The sequence below is a fragment of the Labeo rohita genome, chromosome 9 (assembly GCF_022985175.1).
Source record: "Labeo rohita strain BAU-BD-2019 chromosome 9, IGBB_LRoh.1.0, whole genome shotgun sequence".
NCBI classification, from domain to species: domain Eukaryota; kingdom Metazoa; phylum Chordata; class Actinopteri; order Cypriniformes; family Cyprinidae; genus Labeo; species Labeo rohita.
This window is the reverse complement of record NC_066877.1, coordinates 34,721,811-34,749,655: the sequence shown is the minus strand read 5'-3', so window position 1 is coordinate 34,749,655 and position 27,845 is coordinate 34,721,811. Positions and strand designations below refer to the sequence as shown.

At 30.5% G+C, this 27,845-nt stretch overlaps 2 protein-coding genes across 2 annotated transcripts; one reads left to right on the top strand and one right to left on the bottom strand.

The window, feature by feature from the left end:
• The first annotated feature begins 744 nt into the window (after window positions 1–744).
• Window positions 745–22,522, top strand: pfkla (phosphofructokinase, liver a). Its single transcript, XM_051119600.1, has 22 exons — window positions 745–1,000; window positions 2,596–2,669; window positions 2,804–2,881; window positions 4,845–5,034; window positions 7,498–7,663; window positions 9,797–9,841; window positions 10,065–10,173; window positions 11,577–11,672; window positions 12,559–12,651; window positions 12,751–12,876; window positions 13,330–13,394; window positions 13,514–13,577; window positions 13,761–13,907; window positions 15,046–15,116; window positions 15,200–15,287; window positions 15,484–15,636; window positions 15,999–16,163; window positions 16,254–16,315; window positions 17,846–17,957; window positions 18,281–18,380; window positions 18,512–18,617; window positions 20,304–22,522. The coding sequence occupies exons 1-22, from the start codon at window positions 916–918 to the stop codon at window positions 20,449–20,451; spliced, it is 2,343 nt and encodes a 780-aa protein (XP_050975557.1). The 5' UTR covers window positions 745–915; the 3' UTR covers window positions 20,452–22,522.
• Window positions 22,523–22,849: 327 nt separating this feature from the next.
• Window positions 22,850–27,844, bottom strand: LOC127171274 (glucosidase 2 subunit beta). The gene is made up of 14 exons (XM_051119822.1): window positions 27,665–27,844; window positions 27,529–27,585; window positions 26,605–26,731; window positions 26,426–26,515; window positions 26,053–26,240; window positions 25,930–25,963; window positions 25,764–25,848; window positions 25,522–25,657; window positions 25,365–25,414; window positions 23,873–24,060; window positions 23,609–23,741; window positions 23,476–23,517; window positions 23,357–23,387; window positions 22,850–22,995 (listed from the first exon to the last, which is right to left on the bottom strand). The coding sequence occupies exons 1-14, from the start codon at window positions 27,711–27,713 to the stop codon at window positions 22,850–22,852; spliced, it is 1,356 nt and encodes a 451-aa protein (XP_050975779.1). The 5' UTR covers window positions 27,714–27,844.
• Window position 27,845: the final 1 nt, after the last annotated feature.

The following is a 27,845-nucleotide window of genomic DNA, read 5'->3' as shown; positions in this document are numbered from 1 at the left end:
ATACTAACAAAATTGTACACTACCAGTCAAAAGTTTAAAAAAAATTTTTTTTTAAATAAGTCTCTTTTGGTCACCAAGCCTGCATTTATTTGATCCAAAGTACAGAAAAAAGCAAAAATGCTTACTGTTTAAAATAACTGTTTTCTATTGATATATATTTTCAAATGTAATTTATTTCTGTGATCAAAGCTGAATTTTCAGCATCATTACTATTCCATCAGTCTTTGGTGTCACATGATCCTTCAGAAATTATTCTAATGTTTGATTTGAAGCTCAAGAAACATTTTTATTATTATTAATATTTTCAGCATTATTATTGTTTTCAACATAATAATATTAATAACAATAATAATGTTGTTTTGAGCAACAAATCAGCATATTAGAATGATGAAGTAATAATGCTAAAAAATAATTTTGAATTCACAGGAAAAAAATACATTTTAAAATATATTTAAATAGAAAACAGTTGTTTTAAATAAAAAAATATTTCAAATTTGTACCGTTTTTGCTCTACTCTGGATCAAATAAATGCATGCTTGGTGAGCAGAAGAGACTTTAAAAAAAAAAAAAAAACATTACAAATCTTTGACTGGTAGTGTATGGCATATTTAGGACTATAGAGCATATTGTTAGCTAGGTTGTGGCTTTCCAGCCATGCCTATTGCTCCAAGCTAAGGAAATTGCAGCGGAGTGAAGACATGCACGCATGCACGCGCGTACATTGTATACAGTGGGCGTGGACGCCAGCGCGCTCACGTCAAAACTCACAGCGTCCTTCCGTCTCCGCGGAAGGTCAATCAGTGCTACAGACGCGGTGTAAACGATCCTCTCTGAACGGATAATTTACGGTAACCATATAGTGTTATTTCCAGAAGCGGATCGTTGTCTTGGTTTAGCGGAAAACACGCGAGCAGAATGAGTTCGGCGGGGCTGGAGAAGCTGCGGATGACGGGCGCGGGCAAAGCCATCGCCGCGCTGACGAGCGGAGGAGACGCGCAAGGTGAAACTGCAGCTGATGCAGGGGCCTCTGACCAATACACTCTGATCACATGCGTGTAAACAAATCAAAGATGCTGTGTCAGTTATAGAGACAGACATGTTTGTTTATTTGATGATAAATGCAAGAGGTTTATAGGATGATCAGTAAACAGGTTTGCATATGATTGACACTGAAATGAACTGCACTGACCTTCACTGTCTCTTGGACAGCTCTAGATTATTTCAGATGTTTTTGATTTTAACATGTATTGAATGTTTTAGTTTGAGCCTTCACGTCAATAATTTGTCAGTAATACAATAATTTATTGGAAAAGTAGATCTATAGAAATGTATACAATTATACACTTTATGTCAGTAGGTGAACAATGGTCAAGAACATGTCCAGATCATATTCAAAATCAGAAGAAAATAAGAAATTATATAAATTATATAATTATGTTATTTTAAAATATTTTTTATGTATTTTTATTTTTGCTTTATATATATATATATATATATATAAATAAGTAAATATAAAAATATATTTAAAAATGTAAATAATATAATTATATTATGTTGTATTATTTAAAAATATTTTTATATATTGATATATTTAAGTAAATATAAAAATACATAAAAATACAATTGTTTTAAAATAATATAATATTTTCTTCTGCTTAGGTATATATATATATACATATATATATATATATATATATATATATATATATATATATATATATATTATAATGAACAAAAAACATTAAAAGTAAAATAAATTGATAAATAACTGAAATTTAATATAATATAAAAAAAACTTCACATTTTTGTTTACTTGATATAACATGTCCAGATCATATATCAAAATCAGAACAAAAAAATTAATTGTATAGATAATATAAAATAAAATTTTATATATTTTATATATTATAAATTATATATATATATATATATATATTATAATTAACTAAAACCATAAAATTAATTAACATAAATAAATGAAATAGCTGAAATTTAAATAAATAAATAAATAAATCATTAATTGAAAAAAAATTAACTGAAATAAAATAGAATATAAAAAACTTTATTTAACTGTATTTTCATTTACTTGACATGACTAAAACTAAAATAACAATGAATAAAAATTATATATAAACATAGTTTTAAAAAACTTACAGAAATATTAATTTTAAATTAAATTAATTAAAATTTTAAAAATTACAGAAATACACAATAAAATGACTAAAACTTTAACTAAAATATAAAAATAAAAACTAATTCAAAATATTAATTAAAAACTATAATAGTATCTCCATTAACCAAAATAGCACTGATGTCAGACTGATTTTCTTTGTTGCTGTGTGTTTTTTTTTTTATTAATGTAATTGGAGATGAAATATGACCTGGACATTTTCTTTGCAGGTTTTGTGTATATATATAATTATATTATGTTATATTATTTAAAAATATTTAAGTAAATATAAAAATAATCAAATCAGATTATGAATTTACACTTTATTAAAATCCATAAACTGAATATGCAGCATTCATTAATATGTGAGCATGCTGGGACGTTTTATATCACCTATATAAAATGTTATGTTTATCTCTCTCTAGGTATGAATGCAGCGATCCGCGCTGTGACCCGAATGGGCATCTATGTGGGCGCCAAGGTGTATCTGGTTTATGAGGTACTCTCGTCTCTCGCCATTTGTGTTTCCCCTGATCTTTGCTAATGTATAGATGGTGAAAACATTTTGAAACACTAAATATGTGTTTGCATGATATATATGAGTAATAATGTGTGTAACTGATTTGATTTCAGGGTTATCAAGGGCTGGTAGACGGAGGAGACAATATTAAACTGGCCAACTGGCAAAGCGTCACCAATATAATTCAGCTGGTAAGAGCATCAATTAGAACTTAACAGAGCTGCAGTTTAGATGTAGTGAGTAGTGCTAGTAGTTAGCGAGAACACTGTAAAAATACATTTAAAGATTTATTATAAGCTTATACAGAGTTATAGTTAACTAAAACTAAAATTAAAAGTTTAATGGTTTTTGTTACTTGGGAAAAAAAAGGAACTGAAATAAAATAAATATTAAAAAAAACTATAATAAAATAAAATATAATAATTTGTTAAAATTTTTTAAAATACTTTTTAAAAGTGAAAATAAAAATGGAAAATATAGAAATAAAAATATGAATACATACTATAATTTTATCACTGTGGTGCAGTGCTAGTTTAATATTTGTTTAATAATATTATAGTATTTATTAATATTTCAAATTGTTTTATTTTTATATTTTCATTTAGTTTAATTTTTTGTGCTTTTGTCATTTTCATTAGTTTTTGTGTTCTTTTTATTTAGCTTTAATTTATTTTTATTTCAGTTTTAGTAATTTTAGTAACTTAAACCTAGGCACATTTCTAATATTTATGTTTCAATTTGCAAATTTTCATTTAATATTTATATTTAATTTTATTTCAGCTCTATTTAAATGAACAAAAATTATTTTTTAACACTTTTAGCTTAAGTTAATGTTAACAACACTGCAGAAGTGATGGTTAACTCATTGGTTTTTATTGCGGCAAATCTGTCTAAACTCTGATGTTGACCTGCAGCTCTTCACTCTCCATGCTCTTTCTCTCTGTGTGTTGTCTGTTCTTCAGTTAAACTGGTAAGCTGTTCTGCTGCATGTGCTCTAATGCTAGTAAATAAATAACAGAGATGTTACATTAACATCTATAGATGCTGCATATACTGTAGTATCCTACATGCTCTGTCCCATGCAGTAGTTTGGTCTTATGAAGTGTGGCCTACTGTATGTACTTGTCCTGTGTGCTCTGAGTTCGGTTTAAATTGAGTATCAAATTATTTCCTTCTTGTCCATAGTCTGTGATAATATTACACTGCAAAAAAACAAAAAACAAACACACAATTTGTTGAGTAAACTTAAAATAATTTGTGACCTGGCTGCCTTAAAATTTTAAGTTCAGTCAACTCAAATAAGATTAATCAACTTGAAATGTTAAGTTGTACTAAGTGACAATTTAGATATTTGAGTTGACTTAAAAATTGGTTTGTTAAACTTAAAAGCTGGGTAAGTTAAGTTGAATTTTAAGTTGAATCAACTCAGATATCGAAGTTGTCACTTAGTTTAACTTAAAGTTCATAATTTTAAGTCGACTAAACTTTTTTTTGAGTTGACTGAACTTAATTTTAAGGCAGACGGGTAACAAATTATTTTAAGTCAACTCAAATTGTTTTTTACAGTGTAGGTCTATAATTATGTAGAAATTAAATATAAACAATATAAATTTTTTTTAATTATAGTATAAAGGACAGTTGTGATGAACAACAGTAATATATTTATATCTTCATTTTTATAATTGCTGATAAATCAACGATAATAATGGCATGCAATTAACAGATAACATATTCAATCTTTTTTTAGTGTTTTATTTTAATTGTCTTTATTTTTAAACAATCAAAATAAAACAGTTACAAAAAATATAAAATATTTTATCTGTTTATCTGTTGACATACAAAAAATAAAAATGTTAACTTACATTCTCAAGGGAACTTCAAATAAACATTTTCCATCTTAGCGGTTCGGCTGACAAAAAAGTTTGTGAATCCCTGATTTTGCGAGTTTGTGTTTAGTATTTGTATGTCTGCGCTGACTGCTGTGTGTTTGCTGACTCTGCTTGACTCTGATGCATGTGTGCGACTGTTCTGGCGCAGCGCCGGCATGCATTTGTGAGCAGTTTGTCCATGTTGAAGCACTGCAATAAATGCATCTCTATGATGAAGTCATCTGATGCACGTAACATCAGCGGTGCATGTGTGTTTCTCACACAGGGAGGGACGGTGATCGGCAGCGCGCGCTGTAAGGCTTTCACCACACGAGAGGGCCGTTTGGCTGCTGCCTTTAACCTGGTCAAACGCGGCATCTCTAACCTGTGCGTGTGCGGAGGGGACGGCAGCCTCACCGGGGCCAATATCTTCCGCTCCGAGTGGAGCGGACTCCTCGAGGAGCTGGTGAAGAAAGGTATTGAATCACACCGTTACTACATACTCTTCCCACGTTCCATTTAATTTTCTTCCAATTCCATGTGTTCCTTTTTAATTAAAATTGAATAATCAAAAAAGAATGTCTAAGCTATTGAATTCATTGCTTTAGGACATTAACAAACAAAGAAATGTATAATTTATGTAACAAGTTTAACAATGCAAGTGCTCTTTGAAAAACTGTATTTTATTTATTCAGTGCTTTTTCCTTGAAAATTAAGCACATTTACTCTCATTTGTTCATTATCATTAGTGATATGGTGATGTATATGCCAGGCAGGGCTATTATAGTTAACTAAAATCATAAAAACGTACTTAATTCATTAAATAAAATAAACATTAATTTAAATAAAATAAAATAAAATGCGTATTTAAAAAAATCTTCGCAAATTCCGTTTTATTTTTTTCCAATTCCATGTTTTTTTTTAACTTTTCCATTTTAATTAAAATGTAATAAAAAAAAGAATGTCTAAGCAATTGAATTGTATAAAGAAATGTATAATTTATGTAACAAGTTTAACAATGCAAGTGCTCTTTAAAAAACTGTATTTTATTTATTTATTTATTGCTATTTCCATGAAAATTAAGCACAATTTATTTTCATCATAAATGAATACGATCAGAACAACTAAAATCATGAAAACTTACTCACTTCATACCTTGAAATAAAATAATCAATTAAAATAAAATAAAATGTATATTTAAAAAAAATATTTGAGCTAGTTTCCAAGGTAACATTTCTAATTTATTTTAATTTAAAAAAAAAAAAAATAAAAAAAATTATATATATATATATATATATATATATATATATATTATTATTATTATTATTATTATTATTAATAAGAAGAAGAAGAGGAAAGACTATATAGACATATAGACATATTTTTGAAATTTCTAAACCACACTGTAAGGGCCTTATGAAATCTGTAAAATTAATTTCTTCCTAAATTCCATATATTCCCAAATATTAATTGAAATAAAATAAAATAAAAATTTTGAGCTAGTTTCTGATGCAACATTTCTAAATTTATTTTATCTTATTAAATTTATTTAACGCAACATTTTTCATTTTCATTTAGTTTAACATAACTAAATATAAATAAAAAATAATAAAAAGTATGTATACATATTTTCTGTATTTTCTAAATCATGCAATTTGGCCCAAATTTTGTTTTATTTTTTCCCACATTCTGTTGTCCATTTGAGTTGTTCTTTTTTAATAAATTTTATTAATCAAAGGAATGTCCAGAAATTTCAATTTATAATTTAGTAAAATCTTTTAATAATAGTGATCTTTCATGTGTTTTATTTTATCACAAATTCTGTGAAAAAATTGCGGCAATCAAATAAATGCACGCAACTTTTAACAGTTTAATTCATCTTTTAAAATGTAATCAAATTAATTTGATGGCAAGCAAAGTGCCAAAAAAATTGTGCAACATGTTCCATTTTTTATGACTAGATCCTGCAATTCTGTCTGTGTTTTTGGTGTTGCAATACAGTAAGCTGCTCTTATGTTGTGCACAGTGATTAATGTGGAAAAAAACAAGCTTTCCATAGTTTGCCATCAGGTGCATAACTAAACTAAGTAAAATAATGACAGAATGGAAACTTTAGAGAAGTTTACTGCCAAAAAAAATCTATTTGAAAGTCTGACTCATGAATAATGACTGCAGCAGAAAAGCCTCTTCAGGACAAGAGTCTCATAAATCTGTATGAAGGCCGTGTCAAAGTCCATTAAAGGCAAGTCTGTTACTCAGCAACAGTCTTCAGGAAACCATTTTGAAACTGTCGTTTCCCAAGATACAAGCTCGACTACTTCTAGTTACCAAAAAAAGTATTTAACTTTATTGAAGTTGTTCCATTAAAGGGACCATATCATTTTAAATATGTAATTAATATTTCAGTTTTTTGTTTATTTGTTTATTGATGTATTTGTTTTATATTTTTTATTTTATTTTAAATAATTAGTTTTGAAAATGAATAAATGTTTATTTATTTATTAATATTATTGTTTAGATTTTTCCATTCTGCAAATCATTATTTCATAAATATTTATATTTTTTATTTTACATTTATTTGTCTATGTATTTTAAAGTGACTTATTCATTCAGTTAGTTAATTTATTTTATTTATTATTATTAATAATAATATTCTTAATTTAATGATTTTTTCTTTCTGAAGTCTGAAGTCTAAAGTTTAAAAATAATACAAAATGTTTTAAAAAATACAAAATGAGTAGAACTGGATGCTGTAACATTAAATGCTACAAATGTATCTCAGAAACATCGTAATTTATTTTACTATTTAATGTGTTGAAGGTATTTATGAACAGCAGAATTGAACTAATATTTTACTATAAATTGGAGCTTTGTGGATTGTTTTTGATCAGAATGAGCTGCTCATGTACGCTAACACATCTTCCTCTTTTTCTTGCCAGGTCGAATCACAGCAGAAACAGCCAAGCAGCACGGACACCTGAACATCGTGGGTCTGGTGGGCTCCATCGATAATGATTTCTGTGGGACGGACATGACCATCGGCGCTGATTCGGCCCTCAACCGCATCACTGAGATCATCGACGCCATCACCACCACCGCCACCAGGTCTGAAAACACACTTCAGCACACATTGTCTTAGCAGCTAACACTAAAAATAAAACCATAAAATAGCATTTTCATTACTTAAAATAAAATACATGGCAACTAAGATTAAAAAAAAAAAAATCAGATAAAAAAAAATTAATTAATAAAAATTATGCAGACAAATTGACAAACACTGAAATAAAATTGACAAAAACTGATAATAATTAAAAGAAGAAACTTGCTCCCTTTTATTTTTTTTTTTCCAGGAAGAAGAATTTAGCTTGTTTTTTTTGTTTTGTTTTGTTTTTTCAGGGGTGGAAAAATGAATAAACAGCTTGAATATTCAATTTCTAAAAAATGTATAAACTTATTTTAATTTAGTCTAACCTGATACACTAAAATAAAAAAAATATTAAACTGAAATAAAAATGTATAAAAACTGTATAGACAATTTTACAAAAACTACTAAAAATGACAAAAATTACTAACATTTTAAATAAACTACATTGAAATAAAATATGTTAACTGAAATATAATAAAATATTTATTTTTTATTATTTTTAGTTTACAGACAGAAACAAACAACTGAAACTGTGTAGTCAATAATTCAACAAGTCAATAGACAGTAGTTCAATAACTAAGGTAAAAAAATATATAAAAATACTTTTACATTTTTGTATTTTTTTTAACATTTTTTAATACAAAAAGCTTTACTTTTTGTTATTTTAATTTTGTTAAACCTAATGCTTGAAAACAAATAAATCTTAATCTGAAGTGAAAACGAATAAAAACTGTAGACAAATTTACAAAAACTACTAAAACTGACAACAACAAAACAAAATTACTAAAACTGAAGCTGAAGTAAAATCAAATATAAAAACATTGTTATTATTATTTTAATTTAGTTTAACTTGTATGTACTAAAATAAATCTTAAATCCAAATAAATATTAATAAAACTATACAGACATTTAAAAAAAAGACTAAATATGAGAAAAACACACAACATAAACTGATGTACTAACATAAATCAATCTTAAACTGAAACAAAAATGAATAAAAATGATATAGACGAATTTACAAAAACTACTAAAAATGACAAAAACATAACAAGATTATTAAAACTGAAACTAAAATCAAATAAAATATAAAAACATTTTATTATTATTTTAATTCAGTTTAACGTGATGTACTAGAATAAACCTTAAATCCAAATAAATATTGATAAAACTATACAGACATTTAAAAAAGACTAAATGTGAGGAAAAACACATATTACCTGATGTACTAACATAAATCAATTTTTAAATGAAAAAAAAAAAAATCTAAAAACTATCAAAAATGACAAAACACAACAAAATTACTAATACTGAAATAAAAGCAAATATAAAAACTTTTTATTATTATTTTAATTTAGTTTAACTTGATGTACTAATCTAAATCTTAAATCCAAATACATATTAATAAAACTATACAGACATTTATAAAAGGACTAAATATGAGAAAAACACACAACATAACCCGATGTACTAACATAAATCAATCTTAAACTGAAACAAAAATGAATAAAAATGATATAGACGAATTTACAAAAACCACTAAAAATGACAAAAACACAACAAAATGACTAAAACTGAAGCTGAAATAAAATCAAATATAAAAACATTTAACATTTATCTTGATGTTCTATAATAATTCTTAAATCCAAAAAAAAGACTAAATATGAGAAAAACACACAACAAAATAACTAAAATTAAAATTAAAATGAAAAATATACAAATAAAAACTACTTCAAAATATTAATAAAAACTACAGTATTATCTCAATTATTTTATAATAACACTGGCTGTAAAGCATATGTACATAAGCAAATATAAAATAATGAATGGTGAGTTCACATAAAGGTTTATCGACTGTGATTTCCTGTTGTTCATCAGGGGAATTTCTCCTCGTTTGTTGAGGAATGCTGGGAATGTGCTGAATTCTTGTCTCAGCTTGTCTCTTTACTTTTCACACACAGAGTGAATGTGTTTCACACACTGTGTTTAGCATTATGCAATCAGATAATCTACAGTTGCACGTAGGCAAATATACATTGTTAAGTCAATCCATTCATATTCCCTGCTCATGTTGTTGTACTGATTGTGTTTTTCAGTCATCAGCGCACGTTTGTGCTGGAGGTCATGGGCCGTCACTGCGGGTGAGTTTCTGTCATGGGAAGATTACAAACAGATAAACATGCTGAGATTACTTGAGAGACAATGCCCTAGCAACCGCCTAAACATCCTTACAATTTCCTGTCAACCACCAGCAATGCCCCAGCAACATCCCTGCATCCATTCAGCACATATGCCAACACTGAGGAATTATTGAGAAGTAATGCACCAAAAAAAGCTCTGATTTAATTTTGTATTCTGCTGCAGGTATCTGGCACTGGTTTCAGCTCTGGCGTCTGGAGCCGACTGGCTCTTTATCCCAGAAGCCCCTCCTGAGGACGGCTGGGAAGAGCGCATGTGCACCCGACTGGGAGAGGTGAGACGCAAACACGGGACATCAGCCGATTCATCAATGTCATAAGTTATCGTGCAGTTAAATGGTCATTGGTTATTAGAGCACTGTTATTTATGTAGTAATTACTGTATATGCTATTATAGTATTTAGTAATTTTTTTTTTATTTAATTTAATTGTAAATAATTTAATTACATTTATTTATGAATATTAATATTATTATTATTATTAATTAATTATTTTTTTTGAATTTTACAGCTTTAAAATTAATATATTACAAAATGAATACAACTGGATGCAGTAACACTAAATGCTACAGATATAACTCAGAAACACCATCATTTATTTTGTTAAACTGTATGTTGAAGATACTGATGAACAGCAGCATTTAACTTTATTTTTATATTTAAAGTTTACATTTTAATTGCAATTTTTTTTAAATCATTTTTGTCAGTTGTATTAGTTTTTATGTATTTCTACGTAGTTTTAATTTATTTTTATTCCATTTTAGTAATTTAGCAGTGCATCTTTTTTATTTCAGTTATTCTTTTTTTTTTATTTCATTATTTTTGTTTTTTTTTTTAAGTTTTTATGAGATATTTGGATTTTTTTTATTTCAGCTTTATTTTAATTAATGAAAATTATTTTTAGAGGTGGAGAGTCTCAATTATTTATTTTATATATTATATATTTTTTCATTTATTTATTTTATTATTTATTTTTGAATTATTTTTATACTTCATTTTTTTTTGTATATTACATTAGTTTTTTTGTAGATTTCTGTTGAGCTTTAATTTATTTTTTAATTCTTTTTTAGTACTGTATTTTAAATTTGTTTATTTCAGTCAATTTTGTAATCAGTCAATTTTTTTTCAGATATTCATCATCTGAAATGATATTTATATTTATATGATCAGGTATTTATATTGTATTTTATTTTAGCTTCATTCCAATTAATGATAATGAATTTTAGAGATCTCTTCAGCAAAAATCTCATGATCTTTATTTATTTATTCATTTATTTTTTTCATGTTTTATATTATGTAATTTTATTTTTTGTGTGCTTTTGTAATTTGTATTATATATGTATATATATATATGTTGAGCTTTAATTTATTTTTAATTCAGTTTTAGTAAGTCAGTACTTTCTTAAACTTTTTTTCAGTCATTTTTATGTCAAATTTTGAGATTCTTTGTTTTTTATCAATTATTTATATATTTTATTTCAACTTTATTTCACTTAATGAAAATTATTTAAATAGTCACAATGATCAAAATAATAATTAATAACCAAAAAATCCCAAAAATATTATTTAATATGAATATGAATAAATCACCCAGTCAGGCAGAAATAACACCAAAGATAGCAACAGCCCAGTTTCATGTATGAATAATTGTACCAACAGAATGCTGTGTGTGTTTTCAGAGCCGCAGTAAAGGATCCAGACTGAACATCATCATCATCGCTGAAGGAGCCATCAGCAGAAGCGGTGAACCCATCACCTCCAACTACGTCAAGGATGTGAGTTTACTTCATTTACTGGAATTTTTTGGAATAAAACATTTTTTGACTTTTTATTTTGCAATTCTGAGTTTACATCTCGCAATTTGACTTTTTTATATTTTGCCATTTTACCTTTTTTTCAGAATTTAAAATTTTTAAGTCTTGGAATTTTACTCTCAGAGTTCTGAATTTATATCTCGCAATTTTACTTTTCCCCCCCAGAATTTAGTTTAAATCTCGCAATTTAAATTTTTCTTAGAATTCTGAGGTTCTCAAAAACTGTGAATCTCACAAAATATTTGCCATTTTATTTTTTTTTTTTCGGAATTTTGACTTTAAATCTTGCAATTTTACTTTTTTCTCAGAATTCTGAATTTATACCTCACAATTTTACTTTTTGTCGAATTCAGAGTTTAAATCTCACAATTTGACTTTTTTCTCAGTTTATATTTCGCCATTTTACTTTGTTCAGAATTTTGAGTTTTTTAATTTTTTTTTCAGAATTCATAGTATAAATGTCGCAATTTTAATTATTCTTGGAATTATGAGTTTGCGTCTTACAATTTTGACTTTTTACTTTAAATTCTGAGTTTACATCTTGCAATTTGACTTTTTCTAAGAGTTTATATTTCGCCATTTTACTTTTTTCGGAATTTTGAGTTTAAATCTTGCAATTTTACTTTTTCTCGGAATTCTGAATTTCTGTCTCACAAATGTACTTTTTTCGGAATTCAGAGTTTAAATCTTGCAATTTAAATTTTTCTTTGAATTCCGAGTTTACATTTTGCAATTTGAATTTTTTCTCAGAGTTTATATTTCGACATTTAACTTTTTTGTCCTGAATTTTTTTATTTGTAGCTTTTTTAATGTGTATGAATGAGCATGTGATTTGTAATTGGTGCAGCTGGTGGTGTCGCGGCTGGGATATGACACGCGGGTCACTGTTCTGGGTCACGTTCAGCGGGGCGGGACGCCGTCAGCCTTTGACAGAGTCTTGGTAAATAAAGCATTTCAATGAAACCCACAGAATAATTTTTAGTCTTGACATTATTATCGTTTTTTGTGTTGTTTTGATAATCTGTCTTTTGTCCTGTAGAGCAGTAAGATGGGCGTCGAGGCCGTGGTGGCCCTGCTGGAGGCGGGGCCAGACACTCCCGCCTGTGTGATTGGCCTATCAGGAAACCAGGCTGTGCGTCTCCCACTAATAGAGGCAGTAGAGATGGTGAGTCTTTTTATTTTATTTAACTTTTATTTTAACTTGAACTTGCACTTTTATGTTTTGTTTTGCCATTTTTAGTAGTTTATTTATTTTTTTTTATTTATATATAATTTATAAAAATATATATTTTAATTTAGAGATGGTGAGTCTTCAGCAGCACTGTTATTTTATTTTATTTATATTTTTATTGCTTTTTTTAAAACTTGAACTTTTATATTTCCAGTCAAACACTGAAGGGCTTTTTTTGCTTAATATTATTTTTCTGCATGTTAACTGCAAAGTTTATTGCAAAATTTCATCAAAGTTAGGTGAGATAATCTTCAAAAATTCTATTAAAAGTGTTTTGATATACCAAGCAGTTTGTGTGCAACACACTAATAAATTTGACAACCAGTCTCTTATAATTTCTCACATAATAAAGACAATAATTGTGCTCTGTTTTCCTTTTCCTATAAGACTAAAGAGGTTCAGAGGGCCATGAATGAAAAGCGTTTTGAAGAGGCCATTCAGTTACGCGGCAGGTGAGATTCACATTATCATAATCAGTGTTTGTTAGCAGATAAACCTGCAGAGGTCAAAGTTTCAGCTGATTGTTTTCCACTAAAATGGGTAATAATGAATCAAATGATGTTGTTTACAGGAGTTTTGAGAACAACTGGAGCATTTATAAGTTGCTGGCCTACCAGAAACCTGCTGCGGTCCCGGTAACACATCAACACTACAACATCACGTTCTTAACCCTCATTTTTCAGATGTATAATACGCAAAAGACCAGTAAAATAAAAAAGAAAAAAGTTTTGGGCCCAATGAAATTTGTTTTGATTTTTTGTGAACTGTTAACTGTTAGCTGTTAATATCTAACTGGTTTTTGTCTGTATTTTCCTCAGAGCCAGCACTCCATTGCCATCCTGAATGTGGGAGCTCCAGCCGCCGGCATGAACGCTGCGGTGCGGTCGGCGGTGAGGGTCGGTCTGGCCATAGGACACCGGGTTTACATCGTTAACGATGGCTTTGAGGGTCTGGCCAATGGAGCGGTAATGAACAATTCATTTAAATTATTTTTTAAGTCTTTTTGTATCGGTTTATTAGTGGCAAGAGACTGAACTATGACTGAAGCTGTTATTTTACTATTATTTTTTGTTTTTATATTTATATTTTTATATTATATTATTTTTATTTTTATATTTTATTTATTTTTTATATTTCCCATTTTCATTTTAGTTAAACTTTTAGTAGTTTTGTGTTTTTGTCACTTTTAGTAGTTTACAAAATGTATAAAAAATTATTTAATTTTAGTTTGAGTAACAAAAATGTATTTTAATAGTTTTAATTTTTAATTTTGGTGAACCATAATAAACCTGCACTGAAATAATTAGTAGTTATTTATATAATACAGTATATTAATTTCAAATGAAATGCATGTCCTTATTTAATACAAGAAATTACTCAGAAAATATATATAAACATTTCCAAACAACTATAAGTAGGGCCTATGAAATCCTTTTTATTTTAATGTTTCTGGATTAAATTTTAGCAATCAAAAATCAAGTCTAATTAATTAAAATCATTAAAATTATACAATTTAACACCTAAATTGAACATCTTAAAAAAAATATTTTCAGGGTCCTATGAAATGTTTAATTTTTCACAAATTCTGTTTTAATTCAAGTAAATTTTAAAACATGCCTAATCAGTTGAATTCATAACACGTTAACAATTTAAATCATTTATTTAAAATTTGCCCTATGAACTTTTTGATTTTTTTTTTTTCAGAAATGTATGTATTTGTTTTAATTTTTCTGGGTTTGTGATTAAATACAAATGTATTATCAAAAACAGTGATAATCAAGTGAAGGCATAAAACAGTAAGAATGTAATCTTTTAAAATGTAATCAAATAAAAATGTAGCAGTTCCTTTTAAAGCTTTACTGTTAAAATTAAAACATGAAATAAAAATTCTGATATTACTTAAACAGTAAATATTATTATTCTTTAATTATTATTATTACTTTTAGAAGTGCATTCTGTTGTACAATAGCAATATATTTTTGTCACAATCCCAGACTTTTATTTTGATAGATTCTCTTTTTCCCCTGTCTCTTTGCTTTGCATAAAGAACAATAATAGTATTAAATAATATTAATGAAATATGAAATCCCCCTGATGTTACAGGTGAATGAAGTGTCGTGGAATCAGGTGGCCGGTTGGACGGGTCAGGGCGGCTCTCTGCTGGGAACTAAACGGTTAGTCACCTTCAATGCAATCAATGCATTTTCACACAATCATTCATCTTTCATTTTTGAAACTGAGCGTTTGCACCCTCCAGAACCCTCCCAAGCACCTGCATGGAGAAACTAGTGGAAAATCTCAACAAGTTCAGCATCCAGTCACTGCTCGTCGTTGGTGGTTTTGAGGTATACAGAAAAAAATCACTGTTATTATGATGCAATTCAGTGCAATTTGATGCATTTAAATAAGCAGTTCACACACAAATGATGGTTTCGTCATCGTTTCCAACCTGTGTTTTCTTCCATGAAATGCAAAATGAGATGTTAGACAATATCCAAGGCGCTCTTTAAGATATGTGACTGTATTTTCCGTCACGTCCAGGCGTATGAGGGCATCCTGGAGCTGGTTGAAGCGAGAGGACGCTATGATGAATTATGTATTCCCATGTGCATCATCCCTGCCACCATCAGCAACAACGTGCCAGGAACGGACTTCAGTCTGGGCAGCGATACTGCGGTTAATGCAGCGATGTCTGTGAGTACAGGACACGCCACTCATAAACACTCATGCATTCTCTTTTAAATTTACCGAAATTCCCAGATTTTCAATTCCCAAGGAATGCATGCAGTGCAAATTTCCTCATACAAGCAGTTTTTAAAATGCATACCATATATGCATGCAGTGGAAGTCACTTTGTATAAATGCATCTGATAAATTAAAAATGTAAATTTACTTTTATGAGAGTATTAGGTTTTGAAGCAGAGCTTGCATCTTAAGTCACCTGCCAAATCTTACTTCCTTTATTGCATGAGTTATAAATAAAGATGCATCTTGTGTTATCGATTCACCACATCCCGTCTAGTTATTGATCTGAAGTGTGTTTTTGTTTTCTGAAGAGCTGTGATAAGATCAAGCAGTCGGCCTCAGGGACCAAAAGGAGGGTTTTTGTGGTGGAGACTATGGGAGGATACTGCGGTTATCTGGCAACCACTACAGGCATCGCTGTTGGTGCGGACGCCGCTTATATTTTTGAAGATCCTTTCAACATTCATGACCTCAAGGTGAGTAAAACTCACATCTGCTCATTCTAGAATAATAAATGCTGTTTTTTTGTATAAAGAACATTTTGCTGTTGGTGTGACTCTTTTTAGACTAACGTGGAGCATTTGACAGAGAAAATGAAGAAGGACATTCAGAGAGGTCTGGTGTTGAGGTAATCTGAAAAAAACACATTCTTAGATTCCTAAATTATTGCATCTTTATTCACATCGCAAAATGTAAGATGCACGCTTAAGGATCTGCACTACCAGTCAAAATAGAAATAGAAATGGAATAAGTATGATTTAAATGTGTTTGAAAAAAGTCTCTTCTGCTCACCAAGACTGCATTTATTTGACCAAAAATCTGGTTAAAAATTGTGAAATATTATTTCAATTTAAAATAACTCTTTTCTATTTAAATATATGTAAAATGTATTTATATTCCTGTGATGCAAAGCTGAATTTTCTGTTGACAAAAGCTGTAACTGTTGCATTGTTGCAGTTCACAGACTGTTTTAATCACAGAAGGAATTACATATTTATATACAGGTCTAGACATAAAAATAAAACATTTCAAAACTGTTAATAAAACAATCTATTAAAAATGTACTATAAAATAATGCAGTAACAATTAATCACCCCTGACCTCCTCTGTGTTTCTGGCGACCTCATGTGGGTTGAGTTGGAATTTAAACATTTACATTTTCATTTATGCATTTAGCAAATGATTTTATCCAAAGCACTGACAAAAGAGGAACTAAAGCAATTTGTCAAATAGCCAACAATATTTATTATTTATTAATAACTCACAACCCTAATGTTTACTTAAGTAGTGACATTTAGTATCCAATTGTGTTACTAAAACTAATGTATGAATAATTAAAACTACTTCTTAAAGGAATAGTTCACCTAAAAATGAAAATTTGTTTAACATTTGCTCACCCTCAGGCCATCCAAGATCATTACATCACTTGCTTACCAGTGGATTCTCTGCAGTAAATGGGTGCCGTCAGCTGATAAAAACATCACAATAGTCCAAAAGTAATCCACACTCCAGTCCATCAATTAACATATTGAGAAGCCAAAAGCTGCATGTTTGTAAGAAACAAATTCATGATTATGTTTTTAACTTTAAACCGTTGCTTTTTAAGCTAAAATAATAGAGTCCATAATCCATAATAATGCTTCCTCCAGTCAAAAAGTTGTCTTATCTGAATTAGGAGAGAAATCTGCACAGATCAAGCAGTCCAAAACAGCTCTAAACAAATATGTGGCTGGATTTTAATGCGAGAGATTTTTTCGCTGGATTATGGACTATTAGCCAAACGTGACAGTTTGGAATTAAAACACCTTTACGATGGATTTGTTTCTTACAAACACGTAGGTTTTGTCTTCACAAGATGTTAACTGATGGACTGGAATGATGTGGATTGCTTGTGGATTATTGTGATGTTTTATCAGCTGTTTGGACTCTCATTCTGACGGCACCCATTCACATCCACTGGTGAGCAAGTGATGGAATGCTACATTTCTCCAAATCTGATGAAGAAACAAACTCCTCTACATCTTGGATGGCCTGAGGATAAGTACATTTTCAGCAAATGTTCATTTTTGGTTTAAATATTTGGGGTTTTTTTGGTGGCTTTATGTTTGAGATTTAGCAGCTTAATGAGACTCTAAATGTAAAACTGCTCTTTTTTTAGGAATGAGAAATGTCATGAGCATTACACCACTGATTTCATCTATAAGCTCTACTCTGCTGAGGGGAAAGGCGTCTTCGACTGCAGGGTGAATGTCCTGGGACACCTGCAGCAGGTACAGACTCATGCTTCATCACTGAACTCATCATTTCAACAATGACTAGGCTAAATAGTCAATTTCTGATTTGTTTCAGTATATTGTATTTCTTGCAACTAAACCACTATAAATAAGTTTTTCAAAAAACATTAGCGCATCAAATGCATTAATCAAAGTTTCAATTTCTAAACATGCATTGACTATAATAGTGCAAAAATTACTTAAAGTACGATTATGGTGCATTATCAAAAGATTTAGGAGAGAACAACATTGGGATACCACTCTGATGCAGTATTTGGATTTGGAAGTTTTTCTGATGTTGTTTCTCTGAATGTTTATAGGGTGGAGTACCAACACCCTTTGACAGAAACTATGGCACTAAACTGGGCGTTCGAGCTGTGCAGTGGCTGACAGAGAAGATGGCTGACAGTTTTAGACAAGGTGAGAGGATGCTGCATGCTCAAAACCCTATTATTACATCTGTGTTATCCAGATTAAATTCCCAGTATTTGAGTAGCAGCATTTCAGACAGTGTTGTACAGCCTGAACCCAGTGTATGTTTGTGTCTGCAGGTCGTGTGTTTGCGAACACCCCGGACACGGCCTGTGTGGTCGGCCTGTATAAGAAGGTTTTGACCTTCAGTCCCGTCTCTGAGCTGAAGGAGCTGACGGACTTTGAGTAAGTGGATTGACAATTACACACAGTACACGCAGTCCTTTATTTTTCACATATTACATATGTATGATATAATGTAGTTAAATGTTTTTCATTGGTTTCTTAACCCACAGTGCAGCAACTAACAGAATATGTACACACATAAGAAATATAATTAAAAATATCAAGGATTTGATATGATATGATTTGAATAGAATATAGTAGAGAAAAAAGTTTTTATGCAAAATATACAAAACTATTCAAAGTAAACAATAGCTGTACAGTGTGCAAATTTATTTTTTTACTGTGCATACTACGAATTAATTCACGTACTACATACTACTTCTACAAATAGTTAATATCAACAATAATAATATTATAATGGTCAATGTAAGCAAAGATATTTAGATACTTAACGATAGATACTTTTTAGACTTTCTGCCTCATTAAAAAAATTCAGTTATTTTAGTATCATTTACATTTACATTTTAAGTTACATTTTTATTGAAAATTAATTTAATTTTTGTATTTTCTGCTTTTATTTTAAAGTTTTGTTGTGTTTTTGTAATTTTTATTATATTTTTTGTTAAAAAATGACATTTTATTTTTATATTTTCTGCTTTTATTTATATTTAAAGTTTTAGTTTTTGTTTGTTGCACAGAAAACACCAAAAATAGTTTTTTTGTAATTTGTATTCATTTATATATATATGTATATATATATATAGTATTTGTTGTTATTTATTATTTTTTTAGATTGATTTTAAACAAAGATATGCTCATCTTAGAATATTAACTGAGTAATAAAAGGTAATTATGATTTTTTTATCTCATAATTCTGATATTGTTTACATCTCACAATTCTGTTTTTCCTCCCGCATTTATCTCACAATTCGGTGTTTATATCTCACAGTTACAAGAAAAAAGTCTGAATTATGTGATATAAAATCAAAGTGCAGGTACAAAGTTAGAATTGTGAAATTAAAAAAAATTGCAATTACCTTTATTTTTATTCCTTGGCAGAAACAGGCTTCCGTAAGACTACATTGATTTGAAATCCTAAAAAATAATTGTTGTAATGAACCAGGTATGAGTCTGTGAATCTTAAAAAAAAAAAAAAAAAAAAAAAAAAAAAAAATTTACATATATTTCTATATAGTATTTTTTTTATTAGATTTATTGATTTTAATCAAATATATATTACTTATTAAATATTAATATTAAAGAATGTGATATTTTAGTATCACTTATATACTATTATAGTTTTTGTTAATAATTTCACTTTATTTTTAGTAAGGGTTTTAGTAATTTTATGTGTTTCGTAATTTTATTTTTGAATATATATCTATATAGTATTTTTTTATTAGTTACTTATTTTTATTTTTATTTTTAATTTTTTTAAAGTTAATGTTTATTATTTCAAGTAAAAAATATATGGTTTTAGCTTTAGTTAACTATAATAACCCTGGAAATTAATATTACTTTTGAAAAGCGCTTAAAAATGATGCACATTCTCATGAGATGATAGAAAAGCTGTGTTATTTTGTTTGGATAAGTGTCTTGCAATTCACAAATTCTAACACTTTCTGTAGTGTTTTTCCAGTTCTTCTGGTATTTACCAAACTGTCATGGCAGGCTCCATCAAAACATACTGTACTCATGCATAATGACAGGACAAACTATCAGTAAAGCATTCCTCTCGCCCTGCAGGCACCGGATGCCCAAGACGCAGTGGTGGCTGAACTTCCGTCTCATGCTGAAGATGCTTGCCAAGTATCAGACGCCCTTCAATGAGTATGTGACAGGAGAGATCGAACACGTGACCAGACGCTCTCTCAGCATAGACACCGGGCTTTAAAAACACACACCGGCAGTGCCATCCTTTAGCAAACACACTAAACTGCCACTCCTCCGTTAAAACGGGTAAATGCCTGATCCTTTAGTGAGTAAAGGAGGCTAAGACTCCAGATTTGTGCCTAAACCTGTATTAGAGGCCTGTATTTGCACCATGTTTACTCATGCAGTGACAAAACTAGATCACTCCTGTTATAATCAATACTGTACAACTGTTTCCTGATAGCTGACATAATTGTGTTTACAAACATTATATGCGTGAATTGATCACTATGCATTAAGCATTAAGACCTTTTCATAAAATTCAGCTTGTAATGTTTCTGGTCTCCACTTAAAATCTAATTGTTTCTAAGCGTATATATATAAGCTTACGCTTATACATATATATATACTGGGGGACAGAAGTTTGAAATTATTACGATTTTTAAATATTTTTGAAAGAAGTCTCTTCTGCTCAACAAGGCTGCATTTATTTGATGAAATATTGTGAAAAATTGTAAAATATTATTCCAATTTAAATATGTGAATACATTTTAAAATGTAATTTATTCCTGTGGTCAAGGCTGAATTTTAAGCATCATTACTCCAGTCTTTAGTGTCATATGCTGATTTGCTGCTCAAGAACATTTCTGATTATTATTAGTTGAAAACAGTTATTTTTGTGGAAGCCATTTTGTTTAGGATTCTTTGATGAAAAAGATGTTCAAAAGAATAGCATTTATTTGAAACTTAATGCATTGTTGCTGAATAAAACTATCAATTTCTTCTTTTTTTTAATATACTTACCCCAAACTTTTGGTTTGGTAGTGCATCACAGTTTTCATAAAATATGAAGCAGCACAACTGTTTTTAACATTGATAATAACTAAAAATGTTTTTAAGCAGCCAATCAGCATGTTAAAATTATTTCTGAATGATCATGTGACTCTAAAAGTAATGATGCTGAAATTTCAGATTTAATCATAGAAATAAATTACATTTTAACATATATTCACGTAGAAAACAGCTATTTAAAAAAAATAATATTTCACAATTTTACTGTATTTCTCATCAAATAAATGCATCTTTGGTGAGCAGAAGAGACTTGTTTCAAAAATATGTAAAATGCCAAATGTTTAGCTGCCAGTGTTTACTCAACTGTAGCAGGTCAGCAAAATGATTTTGCTGTTCCAAAACAACTAATGCAGATTACATTTTGCATACATTTTCTTTCATGGTGCAATGCAACACCAGTCACTTCCAGTGAAAACACTGTGTTATACTTTATACTAAAACTGCTGCTGTTAGTAGATAATTCAGCACCTCAAAAGTTCCTACAGAATTCACTGTTATACACTGTCAAATCCTTATTTCAGCAACTTGAGGGAAATGGTTTAATACATCGTGATGAAGCGCATCACGAGCAGATACAGGTGGAGATTATGAACCTGGTCTTTGATTGTAAAATGCTTGAACATGTATTTTGTGGTTGTGAGCTTCAGTAACATGACTGTTGTATTGTGTGCCTATCCAGTGTGATTAGTGTGAAGCAATAGGTAATTCTAGTGCCGCATGTTTTACATCTACAGTATTTTATACTTTAGATTATACGGAAGCCAGTATGTCACAATGTAATAATTACAGCCTCATTTTCTTTTTGCAAAACTTAATTTTTCTTCTGCTTTTGGGGTGAAATAATGGCCTGGTGTGGCTTAGACTGATTATTTTCTTCAAGACTGGTCATATTATAGCTTGGCTAACTACTAGCTGCTGAGGCTAGTTCTTAAAATACAGCCTTAAAACAGTGTCTGTGCTTATGCAACTTTTGGGATTTTAACCTCAGAGCATTTCAATCATCCTGTTTTACATTGTATTACTGTCAACAACTCTGAGGTTGTTGTTTTGCTGACATCTATTGAACTCTAAGTGTGCAGTATATTATTCACTTACAGTAGTGTTTCTGTCTGTAAATGTAAGCCATTAAAAACCTCATGTAAAATGAATGTACTGTAATAATGAGCTGAATGTCATATTAAAAGGACTATCCTGTCATTTAAGAAAAAATATACATATATTACAATATAAAATAAAAATGTATTTAAAAATACTTCTCTGTGTTGTAACGGGAAAACAAATAGAAATACTTTTTTTAGCGTTGTTCTGTTTTTAGTTACTTTGTAGCACCAAATACATTTAATAAGAACATGCATAACATTCCTCTAATTTTATATTAATTATAATGTATGCATTTTAGTTTAAATGGCCTCTGTAAATAAGATATTTTGAATCATATGCTGAACAAAACACAAATACAGCTTAACTAATATGAAATCTAGAATACAGAATATAACTTCAACAGACTCTAAGACATTTGAACATATTTCTGAAGAACAGCTATAAAGATGAGATGAATGTTAATGAAGTTACATTTTTCCAAAGCTGAATGAAAATGGAAATGAATCCGCAGAACCTGCTGTGTCCTGTGTGGAAGAGATCTGCCGAGGACTCTCCGTCCCAAACGAGAAGGAAAACTCTTCTTGATGACTCTCAGCTTCATCAAACAGAAAACCTTGCAGAGAAACAAACCAATTTAATGGTTGTAAATGTGCATATATTAGTTTTATCCTTTATTTATTTTATTTTTCTGTGTGTTTGGTGTGCAATGTGCCCTTGGAAAAAAGGTACAAAAGCTCTCACTGGAGGTACCTTTTAAAAAGTTTTACTTTTTGCATTTAAGCTACTAATATGTACACGTTAGGTACTGATAATGTATATTTAAGATTCCAATATGCACCATTTTGGTAAAGAGTGTAACCTTTTGAACAGGCACTGTACCTGTGACAGCTTTTGTACCTTTTTTGAGAATGTAGCCATTTTCTTGACATGTTTGGATGTTAGATAATAGATATTACTCATGAGCCATACTTAACCTGAGAATTTGGGTGCCGATCCTGGTGACTTCTGTTTCCAGAAACAGAAAATCAGCTTTTAGACATACAAAACATTCAGTTATTAAGCATAAACATCCACCATGTTCACCCAGAAATACCTTGTCGCTGAAATAGGAGCTTGTGAAGGTAAATGGAGATGCCTACAACATACAAACACACACACAGATGAAATAATGAAACTCTTGTTGATGAAAAAATGTCTCTGTCAGTCTTCCAGCTTCTGAAGTTCACCTCTTCTGCTGCAAAATCACAGCCCAGCTTAGAGAACGCAGGTGTGCTTGGACCAGAATTCACCGAGAAGACAAAAGCCGGCGACTTAGTGTCTGAGATCTCCTGCCGTCCAGGTGAGGAACTGGGACTGTTGCTGTTAACAGATTGAACTGTTAGTCTCAAACTAGTACTTTCCTTATTCGTTTTTATAATGTAACTTACAGTTTTGAGCATATAGAGCTACAGTATTGTACGCTTTATCATAAACACTGATGAATGTCGTACTTTAGAGAGAAGGTGGGGGTGGTCGGCATGGCTTTTAAAATAGCTGGTGATGGAGGAGGACAGATGCCACCCTCGCTTGCCGTGTCCTCCTGAGCATCTGCTGTGGTCGCCTCCAAACGATCCTCCTCCTCTTCCTCTGACATTTCCACCATGAGCTCAGAAGCACATGAAACACTCATATTCCCATCCTGCATTCATTCAAACAGATAATATAAGAAAATAAAACATGGTTACCGTACTTAAACCATGGCAACCACAAATTAACCATGATTTAGCTACACTAACCATAGTTTAACCATGGTATTTGTAGTAAAATTGTGGTAATACAAAAAACATGCTTACTACACTTTTTTTCTATACTAAAACCATAGTTAATTTTCTTAAGGGTTTGATTCTGTGTATACTTTTTTTAAATGTTTTTTTTCTTTGTTTTGTTTTTATAACTGTACTGCCTTAATGGTTTGATGTTTTCTACTGTTTAATAAGAAGAACTCGAAAGGAAGCCCACACCGAAGTCCCAATCTGAATCAAATGATTCGCAACGCTGCACTCCCAAGTTCCGATCTGAATCAAAAGATTCGCAAACCTGCTTCGAAGTTCTGATGTAAATCAAATGATTCATGATTTGCGCTCCGAAGTCCCAGTCTGAATCAAATGATTTGCAATTCACACTCTGAAGTTCTGATCTGAATCAAAACATTAGGGAACCCGCACCAAAGTCCTGATCTGAATCAAATGATTCACGAACCCACACCTAAGTCCCAATCTAAATCAAATGCTTCACGATCTGCACTCTGAAGTTCTGATCGGAATCAAATGCTATGTGAACCCACACCGAAGTCGCAATCTGAATCAAATGATTAACGAACCCACACCTAAGTCCCAGTCTGAATCAAAATGTTTCAGGAATCCACACCGAAGTCCCGATATGAATCAAATGATTTGCGATTCGTGCTCCGAAGTTCTGATTTGAATCAAAAGATTTGCAAACCTGCTCTGAAGTTCCAATCTAAATCAAATGATTCGCAATCCATACTCCGAAGTCCCGATCTGAACCAAAAGATTTGCGATTCACGCTCCAAAGTTCCAATCTGAATCAAATGATTCGTGATTCGCGCTCCAAAGTTCTGATCTGAATCGAAAGATTCGCAAACCTGCCCGAAGTTCCGATCTAAACCAAATTAATCACTATTTGCAAAGTTCTGATTTGAATAATGATTTGTGAACCATCATTTCACATCAGGTCTCAGAGTGCGGATCGCAAAGTTCTGATCGAAATCAAATGATTCGCTATATGCGAAGTTCCAGCCTCAGATGATTCACGAACCCACTCCTAATCTAAGAGGTCCTGATCTGAATCAAATGATTCGCTTTGATCACAGGAATGATTTGACTAAAGACTTTTTTCAAAAATGTTAAAATAGCTTTTTGACTAGAAGCGTATATTTTAATCCATCCAGTTGTCTGGATAATTGTTGTGTTTCAACTGTACCGGTTCATTCACCTCTTCTGACTGCTTCAGATCACCTTCTTGCATTTGATCTAAAATAAAAGGAATACTTGATTGTGACTGGTCAATCTGTGTGCTCATTGAGGCTTATTTTGTGATATATCAATATATGCTTATGTCAATATATGCTGGTGTTTACCTTCCTCAGTTTCGGTCTTTGTCCATAAGCCATTACAAAATGAATCCGTTTGAGATTCATTTTCTGCTATCTTATCTTCATTCTCTTCGGAAGGATCTTCAGCAACCATGTGCTCATCTGCATATTCTTCAGCTCTCTAGAAGTTACGGAATTGTCTCAGCATCTTCATTTTTCAATAGAAGTCAACCAGTTTGAATATTTCTCAATCCTTATTCAAGTAGATGTAGTGAACAACAAAATACCTGCATTATGGTGTCTTGATGAGGGTCCATTTCATCAAATGACTCATTCTTTTCAGTTTGTGGAGCATCACTGTCTTTACACTTACTATTTTCATAGCAGAAAGAATGTTAATTAGAAGAATGCAATTAACCCGACAAAAACAAATCTGCTGTGAAGATGAAATACCTGTCAGCAGCATCAGTGACTGGCTCATCCTCACCTATCAAAACAAGATCTGTATTGAAAGAATAGTTTTGGAATGACATTTTCATTTTTTGCATCCACTTAAAAAGGAAAAAGATGAATTACCCAGTGCTGCCATTAGTTCTCTCTCTTTTTCCAGTATCTGTTCTTCTGTTGCTCTGATCCTCCTCTCAATTTCCTCATTCTCGGCTTGGATCTTCAGCAGTTTTTGAGCCAAAGAGTTCTGGCAGTATCGATCCTTATACTGCTGAAACACATTCTTGTAGCTCTCAATTCTCTCCTGGAAGATTTTCCTTCAAAGACCAAGCATATTTAACCTATAATACTGTATCATATTTGATATGTGAATTTTTAATGCCTAGAAATTATACACAATTGCTGAAAAACATGTTGCACACAATCTATTCAAACATGGGGCCTGGTTCGGCCAGACCAGTTGCATGGCCCTAAGAACGGCCCTGTGTCAGGCTTGACCTACATGTCTTGATTATAGCTGTCCTGTCTCTTCTCTAGCTCAGCTTCCAGTGTCTTTTCATATTGAAGCAGCAGATGTCCTGTTCGCTGGAGACTGATATCAGAACATTTATATTTATAGCATACTACATTATGCAAGAGATTTGAATATAAAAACATAGTCCAGCTCACAATTTGCCTTACTTTTTAGTGTTTTCCTTGATGAATTTCAAAGTGTTTTGTTTTTGCTGGATCTCCTCATTGAGTTTGTTGATGATATTGTGAGTTGTGCTAATGTAATCCTTCTTCTCCTGAATGATGGACTCAGAAACTAAAAACACAACAGAACAAATTATGACTTTTTGGTTTTTCAAATGTGAGTGATTTAATTAGGAAAACCTTTAAATACACTACCAGTCAAAAATCAGACAGTAAGATTTTTAATGTTTTTAAATAAGTCTGACCAAGCCTGCATTTTATCCAAAGTACAGCAGAAAAGAGTACAATTTTGAAATATGTTTACTATTTAAAATAAATGCTTTCTGTTTAAATATTAAAATGTACGTTATTCCTGTGATTTCAAAGCTAAATTTTCAGCATCATTACTCCAGTCACAAGATCCTTCAGAAATCATTCTAATATTCTGATTTGCTGCTCAAAAACAATTATTATGTTAATAATTAATAATAATAATAATAATAATAATAATAATAATATAATTAATAATAATAAATAATAATAAAATTATAATTAACAATAATAAAACAGCTGATATGGCTACTCATAATTAGCCAAATCACTTTTCGAGGGGGGTCCCTGTTGAAAATCGCAATCCGCGATAAAATACATGTTTTATGTCGGGGTCAGGGGATAAATATGATGTTACTGGGACCATTTCAACCCGGGCCAACAGTGTTCAAGTAACCAAATTCCACAGGAAATCCGCGGATCTGGCAACACTGAATAGAACTCTTTTGTAACATTATAAATGTCATTATCATCACTTTCACATTTGATCAGTTCAAAGCATCCTTGCTAAATAAAATTATTAATTTCTATCATGTCAAATCTTACTGTTCGAAAACTTTTGACTGGTAGAGTATAATTTCCAGTGTTTTAAAAACATACTTTGTATTTGCTGTTTGAGGTCATCCTTCTTCTGAGCAAGTTCTCGTGTTTCTATACCTGTTTATATATTATAGTATATCAAGTAAAACATGTAAAACGATGTAAACAAATGATAAAATGAAGCGTTTTTACTCACCTAACTGAAGCAGCAGGTTGTCCAGTTGATTTACCGTCTGCTCCTCCATTCAAAACACTCACAAATACCACGTAAGATCACGTAAAAAGATCTATTTTCCTGTTTTAAGATGATATATAACACAAATATGGATTTGAAAGCCGAATATTGTGCGTTTTATCGTGTTTTAAACAGAGCTCGT